The 22,694-nt window shown below is 40.9% G+C and overlaps 1 protein-coding gene across 1 annotated transcript in view; it reads left to right on the forward strand.

The window, feature by feature from the left end:
* The window catches only part of tiam2b (TIAM Rac1 associated GEF 2b), a 380,474-nt gene that overhangs the window by 148,764 nt on the left and 209,016 nt on the right, over positions 1 to 22,694 (forward strand). The window contains 1 exon segment of the mRNA XM_072581048.1: positions 8,817 to 10,019. Coding sequence (XP_072437149.1) covers positions 8,817 to 10,019 — 1,203 coding nt within the window.

Consider the following 22,694-nt stretch of genomic DNA (forward strand, 5'->3'; position numbering starts at 1 on the left):
CATTAAATCTTGCTTTATTTATCTCTTGTTTTCTTGGACAGAGGTTCGGCCTAAGAGTCATGTCTCCTCAGAGTGATGTAGCTGTGATCAGGAATATAGGGAATCAAGGATACAGACCCAAACAGAGTTTTGTGCCATAATAACACATGACTCTTAAAAACACCATTTAAAAATGTAAACAAGGAATGTCAAGACAAAAATCCTGAGTTATGAAATATAATTAGAGTTGTGGAGGAGTTGGTTGAGCACTAATGTATTTTTGTCATTTAATTGTCAGACGTTTTGTTCTGATGAAGTGTTATGCTTGAAACTTCACCAGTTTTAATCTTCAGTGATGCTTATCTTGCTGAGTATTTTGGAATGTTCCCTTCTGTTTTAGTTCAGGCACAGGTGATTTAAATATCTCCCCATCTTAGTATATTTGGATTTTGTAGGATCTTAATGTACCAAGAAGGCTCAAGGTTCACTTAGATGATTCCCAGTGTGCCGGGATTGTCTTATGAGCCAAAGCTAAACAGGTTGGGACTCTGCTCACTGGAGTTCAGAAGGATGTGATATGATCTCATTGAAACATAGTGTTCTTAAGAAGCTTGATAGGGTATGTTTTGAGGGGATGTTTCCCTCACAGTAGAGTCTCGGACCAGAGGACACGATTTTAGAATTAAGGGATGTCAATTTAAGGTTGAGATGCAGAGGACTTTTTCCCAAGGGTTGAGAGTTTTTAGAAATCCTTGGCACAGAGCTGTGGGGGCAGATACTTTGTGCATATTTAAGGCTGTAAGAGATCAATGATCAGGAGAATCCAGGGTTATGGGGAGAGCACAAAGTGGATGTGAGGAGTGTCTGATGAGTCACATTCTAATTGAATACTGGAGCAGGCCCAAGGGACCGAAATGGATTATTCCAGTTGTGCATCTCAAAATTTGTATCTTTCTTCCAGATTATATTTGGCAGGCCAGGATCCCATGCTCCCTAGCCCCCTCCTTGTCCCAATCTGCCCATCAACACATTGTTCACCAAACAAACCATGCTACAGTCCCTCATCTTGCATGCCTTCTCCAAGCCACGGAGCAAGAAGCCATGTGCTCCTGGACTATGCTGCCTCTGTAACATTCCTTAGCAGACAGGAAGCCAAGTCTATAAATCAGGCTGGCATCCCTGTAGGGTACTTGTCAATACAATACTTGTCAAGGTACATGAATAAGATTCCAAGAAAAAAAAATCCATCTATAAAATAAGTGGCATCAATAAATTTAAGTCTAAAAGCCTTTAATTAGTCAGTGGATTGAGTATAGGAATTAGGAATTCATGTGGCAGCTACACAGGGCATTGGTTTGACCACTTTTGGAATACTGCATTCAGTTCTGGTCTCTCTGCTATTGGAAGGATGTTGTGAAACTTTAAAGGGTTCAGAAACATTTACAAGAATATTGTCAGGAGTTGGAGGGTTTGAGCTATAGGGAGAGGCTGATTTGGCTGGCGCTATTTTCCCTGGAGCATTGGAGGCTGAGGGGTGACCTTTTCAGAGTTTTATAAAATCATGAGGGGCAATGCTGGCAAATGGGACTTGATTAATTTAGGGTATCTAGTTGGCATGGATGAGATGAACCGAAGGGTCTACTTCTAAACTGTACAGCTCTAAAAGCCACTAAATATAATTATATTAATACAGACATTGACATAAAACTGACAGACTACATAAAATATAACTACAAACAGGTTAATCAGGTGCAAAAGTTAAAATAAGTATAAAGGTTGTAACACAAAGATTTCCTAATCTTTCTTTTGTGAATGGATTCTGAAATCTAAAGAGAATGGCAGTAAAGTGAAATGTTTAATTTAACTTCTGTATAAAATAATTCCAAATCAGTACAAAGGGCTGATTGATGAGTCGTTCTTTCAAGTTAGTTAACAATCTAATAAATACAGGCCTGACAAATCATCATAATCCTGGTGAAGGCAAATCTGCTCCATATGAGAACTTTAGGACACCTGTAAAATCTGAATTGAATTTTCTTTTCTACTCAAATTCATTGTGGTTATGTTGTTTGATTAATGGAAATCTCTCTCAAATGAATAATTAACAAATAAAAGGGAAATTGCATAATAAGGCTGATTTTGATTTAAATATGTTTAAAAACAATGTCTGTGCATTTAAGGTAATCACAGACACAGGCATAAGAATCTGCCACTTGTGAATTGAATTGAATTTATTGTCACATGTACCGAGGCACAGTGAAAAGCTTTGCCTTGTGAGCAATACAGGCAGTTCCCGCAGATGAGTAAATAATAGGTAAACAGCAGCAAAAATAAAATCACAGTTACAGGTGAATTGTGAGTCCATTCAGTATTCTAACAACAGTAGGGTAAAAACTGTTACAAAACCAGCTGGTGCGTGTTCAGGCTCCTGTACCTTCTCCCTGATGGTAGAGGTTGTAGAAAAACATTGCCAGGGTAGGATGGATCTTTGAGAATGCTGGCAGTCTTTCCTTGACAGCGGGCGTGGTAGATGGATTCTAATAGATGGGAGGTTAGCCTTTGTGATTGTCTGGGTGGGGTTCACCACTCTCTGTAACCGTCTCCGAACTTGAACGATACAGTTGCCATGTCAGGTAGTGGTACATCCAGACAGAATGTTCTCAATGACGCACCTATAAAAGTTGGCAAGAGTATTTGCCATCATGCCAAATTTCCTCAGCTGTCTGAAGAGGAAGAGACTTTGTTGGGCCTTTGTAACCAGTGCGTCCACATTAAGAATCCAAGAAAGCTTCTTATGGATGACCACCCTCAGGAGCTTGACACTCTCCACTCGTTCCACCCCTGTGCTGTTAATGTGTAGGGAGGCATGAGTAACATCCAGCTGAAAGGCGTGAAGGGCAAGTGACTAGCCTTTCAAAGCACTTCATGACCACTGAAGTTAGGGCCACTGGGTGGTAGTCATTGAGACATATTGCATGAACCTTCTTAGGTACAGGGATGATGTTGGCCCTCTTGAAACAGGCAGGGGCAGTGGCCTGCTGCAGGGAGAGGTTGAAGATGTCACAGAAAACCTGTGCCAATTGATCTGCCCCTGCTCTGAGTGCACGGCCTGATACTCCATCTGGTCCCATCACTTACCTTGGAAATTCTGCTCAAAGCGAGCATAGAAGGCATTGAGACGATCTGGGAAGGATATGTCATTGTCTGCTATCTTGCACTTTCTCTTTTTAGAACCTGTGATGTCATTCAGTCTTTGCCGTTAGTTGCTGGGTGTCTGTCTGGGTCTCTAGTTTGGATTAGTATTAGTCCTTGTCTATCTTAATGGCTCTGCAATGGTCATACTTGGGTTCCTTATATTTGAGTGGGTCTCCTGATCTGAAGGCCTCATGCCTGGTTTTTAGCAGGTTCTGTGTGTCTTGATTCATCCAAGCGTTACTGTTGGGGAACACATGGATTGACTTCCTCGGTATGCAGTCCTCCACACAGTTGCTGATAAAGTCTGTGACGGTGGTGGTGTATGCGTCACAGGTACCTGCAGACTGTTTTAACATGGCCCAATTAGCCGATTCCACACAACGCCAGAGCTGATCCTCTGCCTCCGACCTCTGTATCCGCGAGGGGGTCTCCTGCTTGAGCTTTTGCCTGTATTCCTGGAGAAGAAACATGATATTGTGGTTGGAGTTCCCAAAATGAGGGCGGGGGATGGAGCGATAGGCGTCCTTCACAGTGATGTTGCAGTGGTCTAAAATGTTCGGGCCCCTCATGGGGCAGATAATGTTCTGGTGGTACTTGGGCAACACTTGTCCAGGAAGTATCAGCTGAAGGTGCTTGTGCTATGAGTTTTGAGCAGCAGGAGTTATTGTTCTTAGCTTGATGTAATCTCCACGTGATGGTGCATCCATTTTTTGACTAGGGAAAAGGTTGCATAACCAGACGTTATAATCCATATTGGCACACAACATTATATATACAAAGAGTCCGGTAGGCAAAGATGAAGGAGATAGGAAAGCAAGACCTCAGACTCAGACCTTGGACATTTCTCCCAGTGTCCAAGTGTGAATGAATATAAATAGGATAGAGCGGCTGAATGCATGGCTGAAGAGATGGAGTGATGGCATTAGATTCCTGGAACTGGCTCGAGGAGAGACTGGAGCAGTATTGACCAGATGAATTGCACTTGTTAGAACAATGACCTTGTGGATGAACTTCCTTGTGTTGTTGAAGGAAATATAGGAGGAGGCTGTTCAGTCCTTCAAGTCTGCTGCACTGTTCAATATGATCATGGCTGATCATCTGACTCAGTACCTTTTTTTTCCCCCTGTTTCTGCCCATACCCTTTGATCCTTTTTAGCTCCAAGAACTATATCAAACTCTTCATTGACAGCATTTAGTGTGTTAGCCTCAGCTGCTTTCTGTCACAGAGAATTCCACAGGCTCAAGTGAAGTGAGGAAATTTCTCCTTGTCTAACTTGGCAGGAGAATAAAAATCAAACTGTAGTTTATAAAGGAAAATTAAGACACACAGGATTGGAAGAGATGCACACACTCAGCACGAGAATAAGAAATAGTGAAGTATTAAATGAGAAGAGTGAGGAAATGCAATGAAATATGGATTAGATTTATTGTGCATGTATGTAAGTACATAGAGGTAAAAACAATAACTGCAGATGCTGGAAACCAAATACTGGATTAGTGGTGCTGGAAGAGCACAGCAGTTCAGGCAGCATCCAAAGTGCTGCTCGTTGGATGCTGCCTGAACTGCTGTGCTCTTCCAGCACCACTGATCCAGTATGTAAATACATAGTCTGTCAAGTAAATTTGGTGAGCTGTCAATGCAGATGATAACATGATACGATATAGGCTTAAAGGAGAACTGGTTCAAAAATGGTTAGGACTGGACCAAGTTATTTCTGGGTATGAGGTGTTCTGGAAAGAAAGGAAGAGTGTTGATTAAGGAGGTAATTACAGAGCTGGAAAGTGGAGTTCTGGAGCAATTAAAGTGCAGAACCCATTTCCTTAGGGGTGAAGAACAACGTATGCACAACTAGATGTGTTTGAACTCTCACTAAATGCTGAGAATGAAATAAAGAAGCTAGCTTCTGAGAAAATTAGCGAGATCCATAAAGTATAGTGTTTTTGTAATATTGGACTTTTTTTTTAATCCTAAGTTTTACCCATATAACGTGGAATAAAATGAGGGACAAGAGATTCAGAAATGAATTCATGAGAAATTTGTGGTTCAATGTTTCTGGCCCAACGAAGGGAGGAGGCATTGTTGGATCAGGTTGTAGGAAATGAGCTGAGTGAAGGGTCAATTCAGAGAATTAGGATTGTACTGTTTATAAGCTTTTTAAGTTCTATACTGATCGGTTTATGACAACCGGATAAATACTTAAATCTAATCGCTTTTTGTTTTCAGTTCAAAAGAATCTAGGATTGAGAGAATGCGAGTCAGAAAACACCAGTGTTAAGTTCAGAAGCAAGTTTTAGTTCCTCTCCTAGAAGGAACTCAAAACAGTTTAGTTAATTGAAAAGGGTTTTTTTTGTTAGTCTTCCAAGCTGGGAGAGTTGAGTTAGAAATCTGCAAGTTAATAGAACTCAGATAACTTAAGTTCTCAGATTGATTAAAAAGTTCATGTTGGTAGATATGAAAGGAAAAATTGAACTGTCTCCAGTAAGGACTCTTAAGTAAAAACTTGAGTTAGAGGCGTAATTTCTCTGGACTTAATTTTCTGTAAGCAGTTGTATCGGGAAATATATTGAAATATTTTGTGTTTTGAGATCTTTCCGACCATCTTCAATATTTGGATATCTAGGTTTGTATTTTAAACGTTTTTGTATGATAAACACCTGCTCTGTTAAAGAAAATCTGCAGCTTTCCGTGATTGTGTCAGTAACATGCCATATCAACTGGCAAAACATAAAAGCAAATAAATATATTCTGGTTATGGCTTGTCCAGTAGTACCATCACATGGGATTGTAATAGAAAGATACTGTCAAAAGCATGAAATAGTAAGTACTTGAGATGCTACGTGGGTTAACAATAACTAAAAGGATGTATTAAAAAGGCTGCTTGTATGCACGTTACTCGGACCAGGTGCATTTGAGGATGCTGAAGGAAGCAGAGAAAATTGCAGAGGTTGAGACAATGATTTTGCAATCCTGTTGAAATGCAAGACTGGTGCCAGAGAATTGGAGCATTACAAACTCAGTCATGAAGAAGTTTAAGAATGATAATCTGGGGCAAAATTAGCAGTCACTTGGACAATATGAATCAATTAAGAAAGCCTGTAAGAATTTAAGGACAAATCATGTTTAACTAACTTTGAGATTGTTTAACTGTAAGAAATAGGAACAGGAGTAGGCCATTTGGCTGCCCAAGCCTGTTCCAGCATTCAGTAGGCTCATTGATCTGGCATTCCTCGTGTTTACTTCCTGACATTTCCCTGTATCAATCTATTTCTCCTAATGATCCAGAATCTATCTCTGTCTTAAAACAAAAAGCAAGAATGTTGTTGCTGAGTAACAGGATTGTTGAGGGTAATGTGGTTGACGTGGTGTACATGGACTTTAAGAAAGCCTTTCTTAAAGTGCAGCATCGATTTCACTTTGGCAAGTTTTTTATGAAGCAAAACCACAAGTGGCAACACAAACGGATAGGTTAGAGATGGAACGCAATCACCTGTAGTGAGTCGTTGATATTCACATTAGGTTTGGTTCTCCATGGGGTCACTATCAGGACCTCAAGCTTTTCTCTGTATATTAATGCTGAGACTTGAGTGTATTGGGCATGACTTCAAAATTTGTACGTGACACGAAAGCTTGGAAATATTACAAATTGTAAGGAGCATAAGTCATAGAAAGGATAATGGAATATGTGAACATGTAGCAGTCAAAGTGGACTGGTTCTCGGGTATGAGAGACTTCAGTTATGAAGATAGATAGGAGTAGCTGGAGTTCTTCTGTTTGGAGGAGATTCAATAGAGGTATTCAAAATTGAGGGTTCTGGTCTTAACTGTTCCCATTAGCTTAAAATATAGGGGCACAAGTCGCCATTCGAACCCCCTTGAGCCTGCTGCACCATTCAACATAATCATAGCTCATTATGGAGCTCAGTACCCTAAATCCGTCCTCCCCAATATTCCTTGACCTCTTTAGCTACAAGAGCTATATCTATCTCATCCTCAAAAATAAAGTATTGGTCTCAGCCACTTTTTGTGCTGGTGAATTCCACAAGTTTACTGCTATCTGGGAGGAGAAATTTCTCCTCATCTCAGGCCTACAAAGTTTACACTTTATCCTGAAATTATAACCCCTATTTGGCAGTAACTCCACAGTTGGGAACATCCTGCATCTAATAACTCTAGTCCATTAGAATTTAAAGCTTCTTTGAGATCCCACCTCATTCTTTTAAACTCCAGTAAATATAATCCTAATTAACTCAATTATTTTGTATGTTACTCCTGCTGTCCCAGGAATCAATCTGGTAAACGTTCACTGCACTCTCTCGACAGCAAAGACACCTTCCTTCAGATAAGGAGAATAAAACTGCACACGCTAGTCCAAGTATAGCCTCACCAATGCCCTGAATGATTGCAGTAAGACACCTTATTCCTGTATGCTAATCCTTCACTGTGAAGGCCAGAATAAAGCTTACCTTCTTTACTGTCCATTGTACTGGTACACTTCCTTTCATCAACTAGTTATAAAGGCACCCAGTCTTGTTGAACATTCCCCTCTTCAATTTACAGCCATTCAAATGATCCTTCATAATTTTGCTAACACATGGATAACCTCAAAATTTGCATGAGTGTGGAGAGTTGCTGTGTAGGATTAGTAAAGTTGATTTTGTAAAGAGCTGGCATAGTCGTAGTAACCTGATTGGCAGCTTTCTGGATTAAAATCATTCAGTGGTTCTACGATTCCATTAAAGATGTTCAGAAAGCAAGTGTAATTTTTTTTTGTTGTGAAAGATGGTGTCTTTATTTTGTTTGACTCCAAACTTTGTATGTTAAAAATGGAAAAAAAATGAACACGTTTTGAGAGAATGTTTTTGAATGTAATGCCCAGATGGTATAGTGAGTTTCAATAGCCATTTCCATCATAAAAGTATTAATGTACAAAAGGGGATCTTCACTTTATGAACATCTGACTTACGAACATTCATACTTTTGAACGTGATCTCAAACGAGAGTATAGCTTTAATGATGCAATATACGAACATTTCCTGCACTTAGAAATTGCTGCTTTGTTGTCCTGCATTGTATTCTGACTTATGTACAAAGCATTTGCATACAGATATAAAAACTGATTCACAGCCTGTAGTAGCAATTGGAAATTGCATGGTAACAAATTTATCCAGACCCACGATATCTGATGGATGTGTTTGTTATTTACAGTAATTAACATTACTGATGATGAATGCCCTGGCATTCCAGCTTAAATTGCATCTTGTAATTGTACGAATGTGAAGTAACAAAGAAGACTTGACTGTCTGTAAATATTTGAACTGTGGAATGTTGATTTTTAAAGAATATCTCTTACTGTCTTACACTAAGTCAAGTCTGGTGCTACTATGTCAAAACCATTTAGAAATTCTTTTATCTATGGGACTTCCAGAAATGTAATCCCATTGAAAATGACTTTCCCAGGTGCTTATTCTAAGATATTTAAGACTTGTTTTCCTGCATTAATTGATGATTCTGTTTACAGCTGCATGCTGGAACTGACTTCAAAATTGGATACATTTGAATACTATTTCTGCAAAGTAACAAAAATAATTAGTTACTATTCATTTTTTGAGATAACTGTTTGCTATTTTCTTCCTTCTCCTCAGTGCAAGATGGGTAACTCAGACAGCCAGTACAATCTGCAAGGAACTAAAGGTAACATTGAGGGGAAGTCGATGCCTGTTGGCAGGCAGAAGTCATGTGCTCTGAAAATTCGAAGTGTTCACGCCAATGAAGAAAAGTCACGCTCTTTTGGCTGGGGCTATAGTGGCAGCAACATAGGTTACAAAGCAAGATCTCTGGGCAAAAATTGCCTCTCTCAGCATAAAAGCAACCAACGATACACTTTCAATCGTTCTTCATGTCAAAACGAGTCAATGATAGGTAGTAGCAAAGCATTTACCAGGTGCCATCAGGGTCACATGGGGAAATATCATGGGAATGATAAATTATCTGCAAACAATTATGGCTGCTTTTATCTTAACAAAACAGACAATCATACTAAAGCTCCAGAGTACAATGACTTTGTCTTAAATGGACACAGGATAGCTGAAAATATAACTCCATTCAAGAAACCAGAAGGAGAAAGCAGTCCAAAGGTTCTTATCAAAACTCTGGGAAAATTTGATGGGGACATAAGGGTTGAGTTTCATAGTGGAAATGGTGATGGCAGCAAAGCACCCTGTGATGAATCCCATGGGCCAGTTCAACTTTTGAGATATTCTCTTGCAATGGAATCAAGTAAACAAAATGATGTACAAATTGATGGTAGTAAAGGAAACCTCATGGACCAGAGTGCTTTGCTTGGTGAGGAGCGATTAAAATCCAGCAAAGGCAGCTCGATCAGCTCTGAGTATTCTTGGCCAGAGTTGCCTTGGGGACACAATGCATACACCAGCAATTATGATAAAATGCACATAATTGAGAAAGCTACTGAGGCAAGTAATCTTGAAAGCATTCTACCAAATAATGACCATCTCTTCCAAAGATCATCTGTCTCTTCTTTGCAAATGCTATACAATGATGCTGCTGTAGGACTTTCCATACCCTCAGGGAATGAATTTTCAGATGGCTACAGAAACCTGGCTTTTAATCCTCACAATTTGTTTGAGAGTACATTTTCTAACTGCATGAGTGCTCTATCTGATGAAGAGGGTAGAGGAAGCACACAATATACCTATTATACACTTCCGTGTCGAAAGCCCAAGCACCTGTCTGAGGATGGCTCTTCAAGAGTTGCTCTAAAAGGTCGAATGCGGCGTTTAAGTGCTTGGACTGGCAGCCTTACAAGAAAGAAGCGGAAACTACAGGTAAGTAATCTTTTGGTTTGGTGGAGTTTGAGAATGACCACATTGTTCTAATTTAAAATGGTATACACTAAATGCTATCAGAAGAGGAATACTTTGATGTTGGAACTGTTAACAGATTGTCAAATGTGAATTTTAAAATTAACCTTCGGTCTTCAGAACAGGTTCCATGCTAGTTTAGGTTTTTGCACTCCTGTGCTGCAGAGCTGGAATCTGCTGCTGTTATGGTAACAAAGCCTTTCAAATATTAGCATCAATTTTATTGCCAGAATTACTAAAATAAAGACCATTATGTCTTTATGTCTGATCACCTTGTCACTTCGTTTTTTTTCTGATTTGCTTCTTGATCCATGTCCTATCTCTATCTTTGTTTAAATTTTATTCTCTATTATATTTGAATATATAAATTAAAAAATGTTTCGAAGTTGTATTCCATTTGCCTACTGGTTTCTACCCCCCCACCCCCCCCAGCCATTTTTTTGGGAAGCAATGAAATGCTTTTACTAGCTGCAAAACCTTTTGGGAGTGAATGTGATAGCTAAAATATATCATGGGAAGAAGCCCATCAAGTCTGTGCTAGTCACCCAACACCTGTCTACTACTCATTTCCCAGTACCTGACCCATAACCTTGTATGCTATGGTATTTCAGCTTCTTTTCCCCCAAGGAAAAGAGCCCTCGTCTCTCTCTTGATAGCTGAATCGTTCCAGCTTGGGCAACATCCTTATGAATTTCTTTTATACCCTCTCCAATACAATCATATCCTTTCAATAGTGGAGAGACCAGAACTACACTGTTCCAGTTGTTGTTCCAGTCCTTTACCATTCCATCTTAACCTCCCATCTATTGTATTCTATGCCTCTTTATGTTAATAAATAAATATAAAAATACATATATCTATGTTCTGTACTTTGTTCTGGTCATTATTTGATACAGAAAAGATGCTGCTGAATGCATCTTCCCTCCCTGAAAAAGTACTGTCTGAATGTCTACATTTCTCTGTGTTGTGCTAAAGTTGTAACTGACTAAAGCAAAAATATCTATTTCTGGAAAATAATGTTATCATGCCCATGGGAACTAAAAACAACTAAAACTGGTGGACAAGATTTACTTTTTAAAGATTTTATTGTAACAGTCTAAAATTAACTTGTCAAACATGAGTTGATATACCAACATATGCATTATAAATGTAATACAACTGAAGATATCTTCTGAAAACCTTTTATTGAGTGCTGAGTTTCTGGCAGATTTCGTAACATTGAATAACTAGGCCTATAGACACTCCTGGCTCACCAGCAGAATTTCCTTCTCCCCATCATTCAATGTCAAAACTTCCAGTATTCTTCTACCAGTTCCAATCCATTTGAGTTTTCTAGATGTGCTTGGAACCAGCAAGATGAACATCTGACATTCCATTCCTTAAATCTTTTTCAAAAAAATCAATTTTTATTCCCTTTCTTTTGAACAGAAACCAAAATCTTACCAGCATCTTGTTTAACTATTTACACAAGAGCAGCTGACCTTGTTTCTCAATGGCAATGGCACCTTTGTGTCGGTGTCTCAAGCAACAGCTGCCTCTTTGCTGTGATGTACTGAGGGAAAATGTTGATGGATTTCAGTCAAGTTTCTTTTCTCATGGCAGCTGAAGCTTGTGGGCATTTCTCCAAGGCAAAGTATTTATCCAGAGTTCTTTGGGTTGAAGGTTTATTTCAAAACATAATTGTTTTGTCAAGTTAGTCAGGATAAGGTTTATTATTACAAATGTTAACTGAGTTGATGATTAAACTTGTGGACTGGATAGTTGAATATTTTTTGCTCCTGATAAGTGCACTCGTATGACCTAACATTATCATTTTGGGAGTCAATGGTGGGGTGAATTAAAAAAAAACCCAGTATATGTTCTAGGGCCATTCACTTCTACACTCGTTAGCCAAATATTACACCAGCCTTGCAAGTTAAACAGATAAACATACATTTGACTGTGTTTCAATCAGTATCAACTGTGTATTATTCACACACCTTCTGCTTGATAACATTCTTATAGAGTCATTTGAGATATACAGCACGGAAACGGACCCTTCAGTTTGACTTGCCCGTGTCGACCAGATAGCCTAAATTAATCCAGTTCCATTTGCCAGCACTTGGTCATTATCCATCTAAACCATTGCTGTTCATATACCCATGCAAATGCCCTTTAAATGTTGTAGTTGTACTAGCTTCCACCACTTCCCTGGCAGCTCATTCTGTACATGCACCACTGTCTGTGTGAAACAGTTGCCCCTTAGGTCCCTTTTAAATCTTTTCCCCCATCCTAATCTTTGCCCTCTAGTTCTAAGCTTCCTCACCTCCAGGAAAAAGACCGTGTCTATTTATCCTATCCATGCCCCTCATAAATTTATATCCCCTCAGCCTCTGACGTTCCAGGAAAAAACAGCTCTAGCTATTCAGCCTCTCCCTTAGCTCAAGCCCTCCAACCCTGGCCATGTCCTTGTAAATCTTTTCTGAACCATTCAAGTTTCACAACCTTCCTTGGGAGACCAGAATTACAAACAACATTCCAAAAGTGGCCAAACCAGTGTCACAACATGATCTCTAAACTCTTATACTCAATGCTCTGACCAATAAAATGTAGAACATCTGACCAAAATTTTAATTTTTGTTAATTATTTTTGTTGTTTGTTCAGCTGCTGCAGTTATCTATAGATAAGTCTAAAGTCAAAATACCAAAAATTAAATTCCTTAGAAGCTGAGAATGTGTGTATGTTCATTAGGAGCTCTAGTGAAAACATCGTGACATTTGGGAAAAGAACTGCATACACCTTTGCTGCGTTTCCTGCTCATTTTTATCAATGATCCCAATCACTTGCAATAACACATCTGAACATACAAATTAGGAGTAGAAGGACATTTTTGGCCCTTCAAGTCTGCTCTGCTATTCAGCACGATCATGGTTGATTTAATTACTCCACATTCTCAGCTGCTCCTATAACCTTTCACACTCTCTTGCTTCTCAATATCATATCTTCCCTTGCTTTAAAAATATTCAAAGATTATGCCCAGAATTATATTTTGTTGAATAAGAAACTTGCTGTAATAATTGGTATTATGGTCAAACCTGAAAATTGAGTTGTGTTTTAGATTAGATTAGATTAGATTAGATTACTTACAGTGTGGAAACAGGCCCTTCGGCCCAACAAGTCCACTCCGCCCCGCCGAAGCGTAACCCACCCATACCCCTACATCTACATCTACCCCTTACCTAACACTACGGGCAATTTAGCATGGCCAATTCACCTGACCTGCACATTTTTTGGACCGTGGGAGGAAACCGGAGCACCCGGAGGAAACCCACGCAGACACAGGGAGAACGTGCAAACTCCACACAGTCAGTCGCCTGAGGCGGGAATTGAACCCGGATCTCCGGCGCTGTGAGGCAGCAGTGCTAACTGCTGTGTTTTTAAGCCCTTATATTTTTAGACTTGAAATATTTGAGATTTTTATCCAAAGAATTTTAAGTTTAAGCAAGCTACAGAAGTTAAAAACCAATTTAACTTCCAGATCAAATATTGACATTAGAAACTTCACAAAAAGTGTTTTAGTGGATAAATATTCCATGGCATTATAAGCAGTTCCTGTAAGAGTCTTGTGGGAACATTATAAATTGTGAAGAAGGTCTTGTGCTCTGATTGTTTTCTTTCTGACCTTTTTGATATGCTGAGGGAGGAATTGATCTTCCTTATGTCTATTTTTGGACAAATGACCAGTTATGATCTATTTTCCTCCTGCCCCCACCATACTTTGGACATCGTTGATTTCCAAATATCTAGGCCACTGGCCTGACATAGATGTTGAAAAATTTATGAGCATCCAGGTTTCAGCTCAAAATTATCATCAAATGGAAGAATTGATTTTTATTTGCTCCCTCTTGAGGTGTGAGTATAGTTGATAGGCCAGTTTTTATTGTCCATTCCCAATTGTCCTTGACAAGGCTGTGGTGGGTACCCGAAGTGGTTATTTTTTTGCATGTTGTGGAAAAAATTCTGCAGAGTTCTACCTGTTTTTAGTGGGTTGCTACTGGCTGAGGCCTGTCCCTGCTGCATCCCCCTCTACCTTTTGTTTGGTTGCAGTTGGGTGTTCCAGAATTCAGAATCTGAATTCTCTGAAAAACACTTGTAGAAAATGCAGCATGTTATTAAACAGCACTCATTTAAGCAAACGAGGGAAGAAAGGAATTGACATTCCACTGTTAGCTTGGGTGTACTGATTTAGTTTTCTTATCTTTTGAGACAGAAGATGAGATCTCCCCTGTTTCAGTGGGTAATGAAAGGGCTTGCTGAGCTGGGGATGATGGGACCAAGCCTGTGATTGGATGTTTGTCAAACAGTTACAGGCAGAAGACCATTTTCTGACAGATAAATTCACAGATCCGTGAAAGATTCTGTTAGCTGCATTATTGAGCTATTGAATATGTGCATTGTAATCAGTGCTGATTAAACTCTTCCATTGACTTTGCTTTAAAAGTCCTTCATAAGACCATCTGATTTTTCATCTATTAAAACGTTGGGCTATTACTTTAATGAGCCTAATTTTACCTTTTACTGACAGTTCATAATTTAAGAATATTTAGCATTTATTCCCCCTTTATTCACAAACAAGTCATAGAAAGTTAAAAATCACACAACACCAGGTTATAGTCCAACAGGTTTATTTGGAAGCACTAGCTTTCAGAGCACTGCTCCTTCATCAGGTGGTTGTGAGAACATAATCACCCGATGAAGAAGCAGAGCTCAAAAAGCTGGTGCTTCCAAAAAAACCTGTTGGACTATAACCTGGTGTTGTATGATTTTTAACTTGTGTATCCCAGTCCAAAACAGGCATCTCCAAATCAGGTCATAGAAAATACCTTTTAATTATTCTTTCCATGGATTCCAAATGGGCATGCCTCTGGTGATAGCCATTGTCAATAAATGTTGTGCTTGAGTTTTATTGAATATTATAATTAATCATTATACTATATAATGAATAGCCTTTTCCCGAGAAATTAGAATCTCAAAAATGAACAGCATGCAAGGACACAATTCTGCTTAGAAGGAGCCATCCAGCTTAATCCTACTTTCCAGCTCTCAGTCCATAATAGATGTCATAGTCTCATAGGTTGCATCACTTCAAATGCACACAAAAGTTCTTTTAAAAAGTTTTTAAAATGCTTCTACTGACCCATCCAGCAAGTTTGAGATCATCAATCCCTCAACGCTCTAACCCGAAGTCTGTACCCCTTGGTCATGGATCCTTGAACTAAGTGGAGTAACGCTTTCCTATTATTCTAATTAAACAACATGTAATTTTATGGATTTCAATTAGCTCGCCCTTCTGTGTCCTCTGTTTGCATACAAACAGGTTCTGCCTATCTAATCTTACCTCAGCTAAAATTTTCCAGTCAACATGCTCAACGAATTCTTCTCTAATGCAGTTGCTTCTGTCTAATTGTGTGGTAATCCGAACTTCATGCAGTATTTCAATTGTGGCTTTAGTTCCAACACAGTCTCAACTCTAATATTAGCGTAACTGAGAGAATATAGGCAGGTATCTCATATATCATGTTAACCATCTATCTGCTGAACCACCTTCAGGATTCTGTGGAATCGTAAAACATAGAACGTAACAGTGCAGTACAGGCCCTTTGGCCCTCGATGTTGCGCCGTCCTTTGAAACCAATCCAAAGCCCATCTAACTTGCACTATTCTATTCTTGTCCATATGCCTATCCAGTGATCATGTAAATGCCCATAAGGTTGGCGAATCTACAACTGTTGCAGTCAAGGTGATCCACACCCCTACTACTCTGAGTAAAGAAACTACCTCTGCCATCTGTCCTATATCCATCACCCCTCAATTTAAAGCTATGCCCTCTTGTGCTAGCCATTGCCATTCTAGGGAAAAGGCTCTCGCCGTCCACCCAATCTAACCTTCTGATCATCTTGTATGTCGTGATCTAGTCACGTTTAGCCATCTTCTCTCTAAAGAAAACAGCCTCAAGTCCCTCAACTTTTCCTCCATTCTAGGCAACATCCTAGTAAATCTCCTCTGAACCCTTTCCAACGCTTCCACATCCTTCCTATAATGTGATTACCAGAACTTCACATAATACTCCAAATGTGACTGTACTAGAGTTTTGTACAGCTGCAGCATGATCTCATGGTTCTGAAACTCTATCCCTCTACTAATAAAAGCTAACACACGGTATGCCGTTTAACAACTCCATCAACCTGGGTGGCAACTTTGAGGGATCCATGTACATGGACACAGATCTCTCTGCTTATCTGCACTAACAAGAATCTTACCAGTAGCCCAGTACTCTGCATTCCTGTTGCTCCTTCCAAAGTGAATCACCTCACACTTTTCTGCATTAAACTCCATTTGCCGCCCCTCAACCTAGCTCTGCAGCTTATCTATGTCCCACTGTAACCTCCAACATCCTTCAATACTATTCACAACTGTACCAACCTTGCGGTCTGTTGTCTTTCAGCTCGCCAATTTCTGATCTAAGCTGCTAAATTGCCCTCTATTCCATGCTTCCATATTTTGTGCAGTAGCCCACCATGGGAAACCTTATCAAGCACCTTACTAAAATTTATATACACGACATAATGGCTTTACCCTCATCCACCTGTTTGGTCACCATCTCAAAGAACTCAATAACACTTGAGAGGCATGACCTACCCTTCAAAAAACTAGGCTGACCATCCCTAATCAGCTTATTCCTATTGAGAGGATTATAAATCCTATCTCTCATAACCTTTTCCAGCACTTTACCTGCAACCCAAGTAAGGCTCACTGGTCTATAATTACCAGGGTTATCTTGAACCTGGGAACAAAGTTAGTCTTCTGGCACTATTCCTGTAGACAGTGACGACATAAAGATCAAAGCCAAAGGCTTGGCAACCTCCTCCCTGGTTTCGGCCCAGGGGATTTATCTATTTTCACACTTTCCAGAATTTCTAACACCACCTCCTTGTGAACCTCAATCTCATCTAGTCTAGTAGCCTGTTTCACAGTATTCTCCTCGACAACATTGTCAGTATTCACACTGGAAAAAGACAAAAAAAAATTCATTTAGCACTTCCCCCAAGTTATTCCTTTTTATTATTGCCTCATTTAGCTTCAAATTTTTGCAATACCTTGGGTGAAGTACTATGACATACTGTTCTATATTAGAGATGGAAGATAACTTTAAAATGATGCTTCTGTTCTGGTGAAATTCCTTGCAAGCTAAATAAAACTTCAGTAGTTAGCAAGGTTAGATCTCATGGAATACAGGGAGAACTAGCCATTTGGATACAGAACTGGCTCAAAGGTAGAAGACAGAGGGTGGTGGTGGAGGGTTGTTTTTCAGACTGGAAGCCTGTAACCAGTGGAGTGCCACAAGAATTGGTGCTGGGTCCACTACTTTTTGTCATTTATATAAAGAATTTGGATGTCAACATAGGAGGTATAGTTGGTAAGTTTGCAGATGACACCAAAATTGGAGGTGTAGTGGACTGTGAAGAAAATTACCTCCGATTACAATGGGATCTTGATCAGATCAGCCAGTGGGCTGAGGAGTGGCAGATGGAGTTTAATTTAGATAAGTGTGAAATGCTGCATTTTGGGAAAGCACATCTTAGCAGGACTTAATAGTAAGGTCCTAGGGAGTGTTGCTGAACAAAGTGACCTTGGACTGCTGGTTCATAGCTCCTTGAGAGTAGAATCACAGGTAGATAGGATAGTGAAGAAGGCACTTGGTATGCTTTCCTTTATTGGTCAGAATATTGAGTACAGGAGTTGGGAGGTCATGTTGCAGATGTACAAGATATTGGTTAGACCACTGTCACTCTCATTCATATCAAGAGTTATCTTTGATATCCTTTCCTCTATATCTCTGGAAGTATTTGGAGGCAATTAAAAACTACCAACAGGGTGACCTCTCTTTTCCTGTTTCCCCTACTACCTCAGTTGACAAGTCCTCAAATGTTCTTTCTGCAGCTGTAATACTGTCCTTGACTGACTCTGACACTGCCACTGCCACTGCCACGCCCCGCCCCAACCCAAAACCGCCACCACCTCTTCTATTGTTTTCACTGTTCTTAATGAAACATCTAAATCCCGGAACCTGCAACAACCATTCCTGTCTGTGCTCTACTGATGTCTCTGAAATGGCTGCAACATCAAAATCCCAAGGATTTTAGATTTTAGATTACATTACAGTGTGGAAACAGGCCCTTCGACCCATGCTGCAAGTTCTCCCACCTTATTCCAGATGTTCCTGGCATTTCAAACCAACCTTTTACTTTTGCCCTCTTTCAACACTGAAACCTTATTTCGGACATCCCTCCTCTCAACCTCCTCTGTACTGTAACTACAATTTAGGTTTCCATCCCCCCCCACCCTCACCCCAAGGATATTGGTACCCCTCTGGTTCAGGTGTAGACCATTCTGTTTGTAGAGGTCCCACCTACCCCAGAAAGAGCCCCAGTTATCCAGGAATCCAAAACCTCCCTCCTGCACCATCCCTGTAGCCACATGTTCAACTCCTCTCTCTGCCTATTCCTCACCTCACTAGCACGTGGCATAGGCAACACATCAGAGAAAACAACTCTATTTGTCCTAGCTCTAAACTTTCACCCCAGCTTCCTGAATTTCTGCCTTAAATTCCCATCTCTTCTTCCTACCTATATTGTTGGTGTCTGTGTGGGCCAGGACTTGGGGCTGCTCCCCCTTCTCCACAAAGATCCCAAAAACAGGATCAGAGACATCATGAACCTTGGCACCTGGGAGGCAACACACCAACCGTGAGTCTGACTCATTCCCACAGAACCTCCTGTCTGTCCCCCTAACTATGGAGTCCTCAATGACCTCCCCCCTTCCTTTCTGAGCAACAGGGACAGACTCTGCCAGAGACCTGTACCCCATTGCTTACCCCTGGTAAATCATCCCCCACAACAGAATCCAAAACAGCATGCCCATTGAGGGGAATGGCCACAAGGGATCCCTGCACTGCCTGCTGGTTCTTTTTCCGTCCCCAACACTAACCCATCTACATTCTTCTTGTACCTAAGGTGTGACTACCTTCCTGTAACTCCTCTCAATAACCCCCTCCACCTCCTGAATGATCCAGTGTTCATCCAGCTCCAGTTCCCTAATGCAGTTTGAGGAATTGGAGTTGGGTGCACTTCCCACAGATGCAGTCAGCAGGGACACTAATAGTGACCCTTACCTCCCACATTCTGCAGGAGGAACATTCAATTGCCCTAACCTCCATTCCCACTATTCTAAATTCCCAATGAGCCTATTGAAGACTAAAAGAGGTGACAAAAAAAGGCTAGTCACCTTATCAGTCTGGCATACAGAACCATTTTGTTTGGTTAAAGGAGGAGGATGGGTGGGAGACACTAACTGAGTAGTGTTTCGGGTAAAGCAACCGCCCAAATATGAAGCCTCACTTACCCAGCAGTCCTGTGTCTGTTCCTGATCAGCGTGCGCTCTTCCTATACACGAGGTAAGTCAGTAAACTTTACTCCTACCTTCCCATCAGGCCTCTGGTCCTCGCTGTCACTCGTCCCACTGTAACTGCCGCTGAGAAAATCAAGTTGCATTTGATCCTCTAATTTATCAGTGTTACCCCACTTGCTGTGACCAATCTTACCTTGCCGCTCACTTATGAGGAATGAACTTAATATGCTTCTGTTCTGTGCAACAGATGAGCTTATTAATTTCTGCCTCTGTTTTCGTTTCTCCTTTCTCAACCACAACCAATTTTGTATCCCCTCAAAGCTTTTCCTTCAAGTCTGAGTCATTGATATGTGTTGCAGAGTGCAGATGAGGATTTCCTCCCTCCAACTTTTACAACTTCAATGATGCATTCTTTTTGAAGCCTGGGATAGTGGGAAGACCCTCTACAAAGTACTGTATGGTTGATACAGCACCTGAAAAAACAGGAATGGTCTTTTAACCTGCCTGAAGCATTGGACTCCTCACCTACTACTTGAAGCTTACCTGCAGGCATCTAACTGACGCTGCTTCCTGAGGGAACCTGGAGACTGACTGGAAAATTTCAGTCAGCCTCCTTTTAATTAGTCTGGCCATACTGAGCATAGAGAAAAAGGTGATTGTGGCACAACTATCTTCTCAGCCCCAAGGCATCACTGAAGGCATACCTGTATCAGATGCTTCATCAGTCACTTTCCCTCTATCATAGGGTTAGAATTGGAGTTGATCATTGATTGCATAATAGTCAGTACCCCACACAACTCTTCAGATGATGGAGCAGTCTGCATCTGCCATTGGCATGATCTGGAGAACTTTTGGGTTTGGATTGATAAAAGCCAACTACCTTTGGAATCATGGAATCCCTACAGTGTGGAAACACAACAAGTCCACACCAACCCTCTGAAGAGTATCCCATCCAGAGTCGTTCCCCTACCCTATTACTATACATTTCCCCTGACTAATGCACCCAAACTACACATACCTGAACACTATGGACAATTTACCTGCACATCTTTGGACTGTGGGAGGAAACCAGAGCGCCTGGAGCAAACCCACGCAGACACTGGGAGAATGTGCAAACTCCACGCAGACAGTCTACTGAGGCTGGAACCTAACCAGAGTCCCTGGTGCTGTGAGGCAGCAGTGCTAACCCCTGAGCCACCATCCTGCCTCCAGTTTCCTCATTTCCCCTCTCTCCACCTTGTCTCAGTCCCAACCCTTGAACTCAGCACCACCTTCCTAACCTGCAATCTTCTTCCTGACCTCTCCACCCTCACCTTAACCTCCTTCTACCTATCGCATTTCCAACGCCCCTGCCCCAAGTCCCTCCTTTTATCTTAGCCTGCTTGGCACACCTTCCTCATTCCTGAAGAAGGGCTCATGCCCGAAATGTCGATTCTCCCACTCCTTGGATGCAGCCTGACCTGTGCTTTTCCAGCAACACATTTTCAGCATTCATTTTGAGAGGGCTAGAATATAAATGCAGGGATATACTTCTGAAGTTTTTTCAGGCTCTGGTCAGACCAAATTTAGAATATTGTGAGCAATTTTGGACCCCATACCTCAGGAAGGATGTATTGGCCCTGGAGTGGGTCCAGAGGAGGTTCATTAGAATAAACCCAGGGATGAAAGGCTTAACATAAGCGGAACGTTTGAGGACTCTGGGACTATACTCAATGGTGTTTAGAAGGATGGGGGGGGAACTGATTTGAAATTTACAGAATACTGAATGTCCTGGACAGAGTGGACGTTGGTGAGATCTTACCATTGGCAGGAGAAATGAGGACCTGAGGGTACAGCCTGAGAATAAAGGGGAGAACCTATAGAACAGAGATAAGGAGAAATTCTTAACCAGTGAGTAGTAAATCTGCGGAATTCATTGCCACAGAAGGCTGTGGAAGCCAGGTCATTGAGTAAATTTTAAACAGAGATTGAGGATTTCTTAATTGCCAAAGGATCTAAGGTTATGGGGAGAAAGCAGGAAAATGAGATTGAAAAACCTGTCAGGAGGAGTTGAGAGTGTATTGCTGGAAAAACCCAGCAGGTCAGGCAGCATCTGAGGAGCAGGAGAATAGACGTTTCGGGTATAAGCCCTTCATCAGGAATGAGGCATGTGGGTCGGGCCTGAGAGATAAATGGGAGGGAGATGGTGAAGGTAGCTGGGAATGTGATAGGTGAGTGAAGGTAAGGGAGAAGATGATAGGTCAGAGGAGGGAGTGATAGACAGGTCCGGAGGACAGTGCCAAGTTGAAGGCACTGGGATAATTTTTGGGGGAGGGGAAATGAGGAAGCTGTTGAAATCCATGTTTATCCCGTTTGGTTGCAGGGTTCCAAGGCTGAATAAGGCGTTCCTCCTCCAGGCGTTGGGTAGTAACCGTTTGGTGGTAGAGGAGGCCCAGGACTTGCATATCCTTGGTGGAGTGGGAGGGAGAGCTCGTGTTCAGTTCAGGGTGGTGGGGTTGGTGGGTGTAGGTGAATGCAAAACCTTCACCACAACTAATGTCAGAAAACTCAACCAATCTGAAACATTGAGAACTTAATAGCAAATGTTTAACCTCCCACCAACTGGGAAACATAAATTTGCCTCCTGGCATTCCCTACCTACCCACCTTAAAAACCCCATGTGGACCTGGAAAATTCTGATTTTTGCGAAGAATACGGGATTGTTTTTTGTTTGGAAGCACAGGAGTAGAAAAGCATTGAAGATCTGCTAAACCCTTTAAAATCGTTAAGACCCACTGGAGTATTGTATCTGATTCTGGACAGCTCACTTAAACGCTTTGGAGAGGATATAGTGCAAATTTACTGGAGTAACACTGGGAGGGGGGTACTTTTGTACATATTTTGATTCAAAGGTTATATTGCTTTGACATGGATAATATATATACTAAGTGAATGATGGCAGCCTTCCATTTTTTGAAAATATCTCAATTTATATATTTGCATTTGCTTTGACTTTTAAAACCTGATTATCATTTGTGCTTTCAGTTCAGTTTTCTTAAGTTTGCTTCTATTCTACTTTCCCTTACTTTTTCCAGATATGAGAGAGTGAGTTCATGTGTTCATGTGTTCATGCATGTGTTCAGGTGCATAGCTGTTATTAGTGAAATATTATCTTTGCCAATGCATAAATCATAATTGTTGGTTAAATGTAT

The sequence above is a fragment of the Chiloscyllium punctatum genome, chromosome 11 (assembly GCF_047496795.1).
Source record: "Chiloscyllium punctatum isolate Juve2018m chromosome 11, sChiPun1.3, whole genome shotgun sequence".
Classification (NCBI taxonomy): domain Eukaryota; kingdom Metazoa; phylum Chordata; class Chondrichthyes; order Orectolobiformes; family Hemiscylliidae; genus Chiloscyllium; species Chiloscyllium punctatum.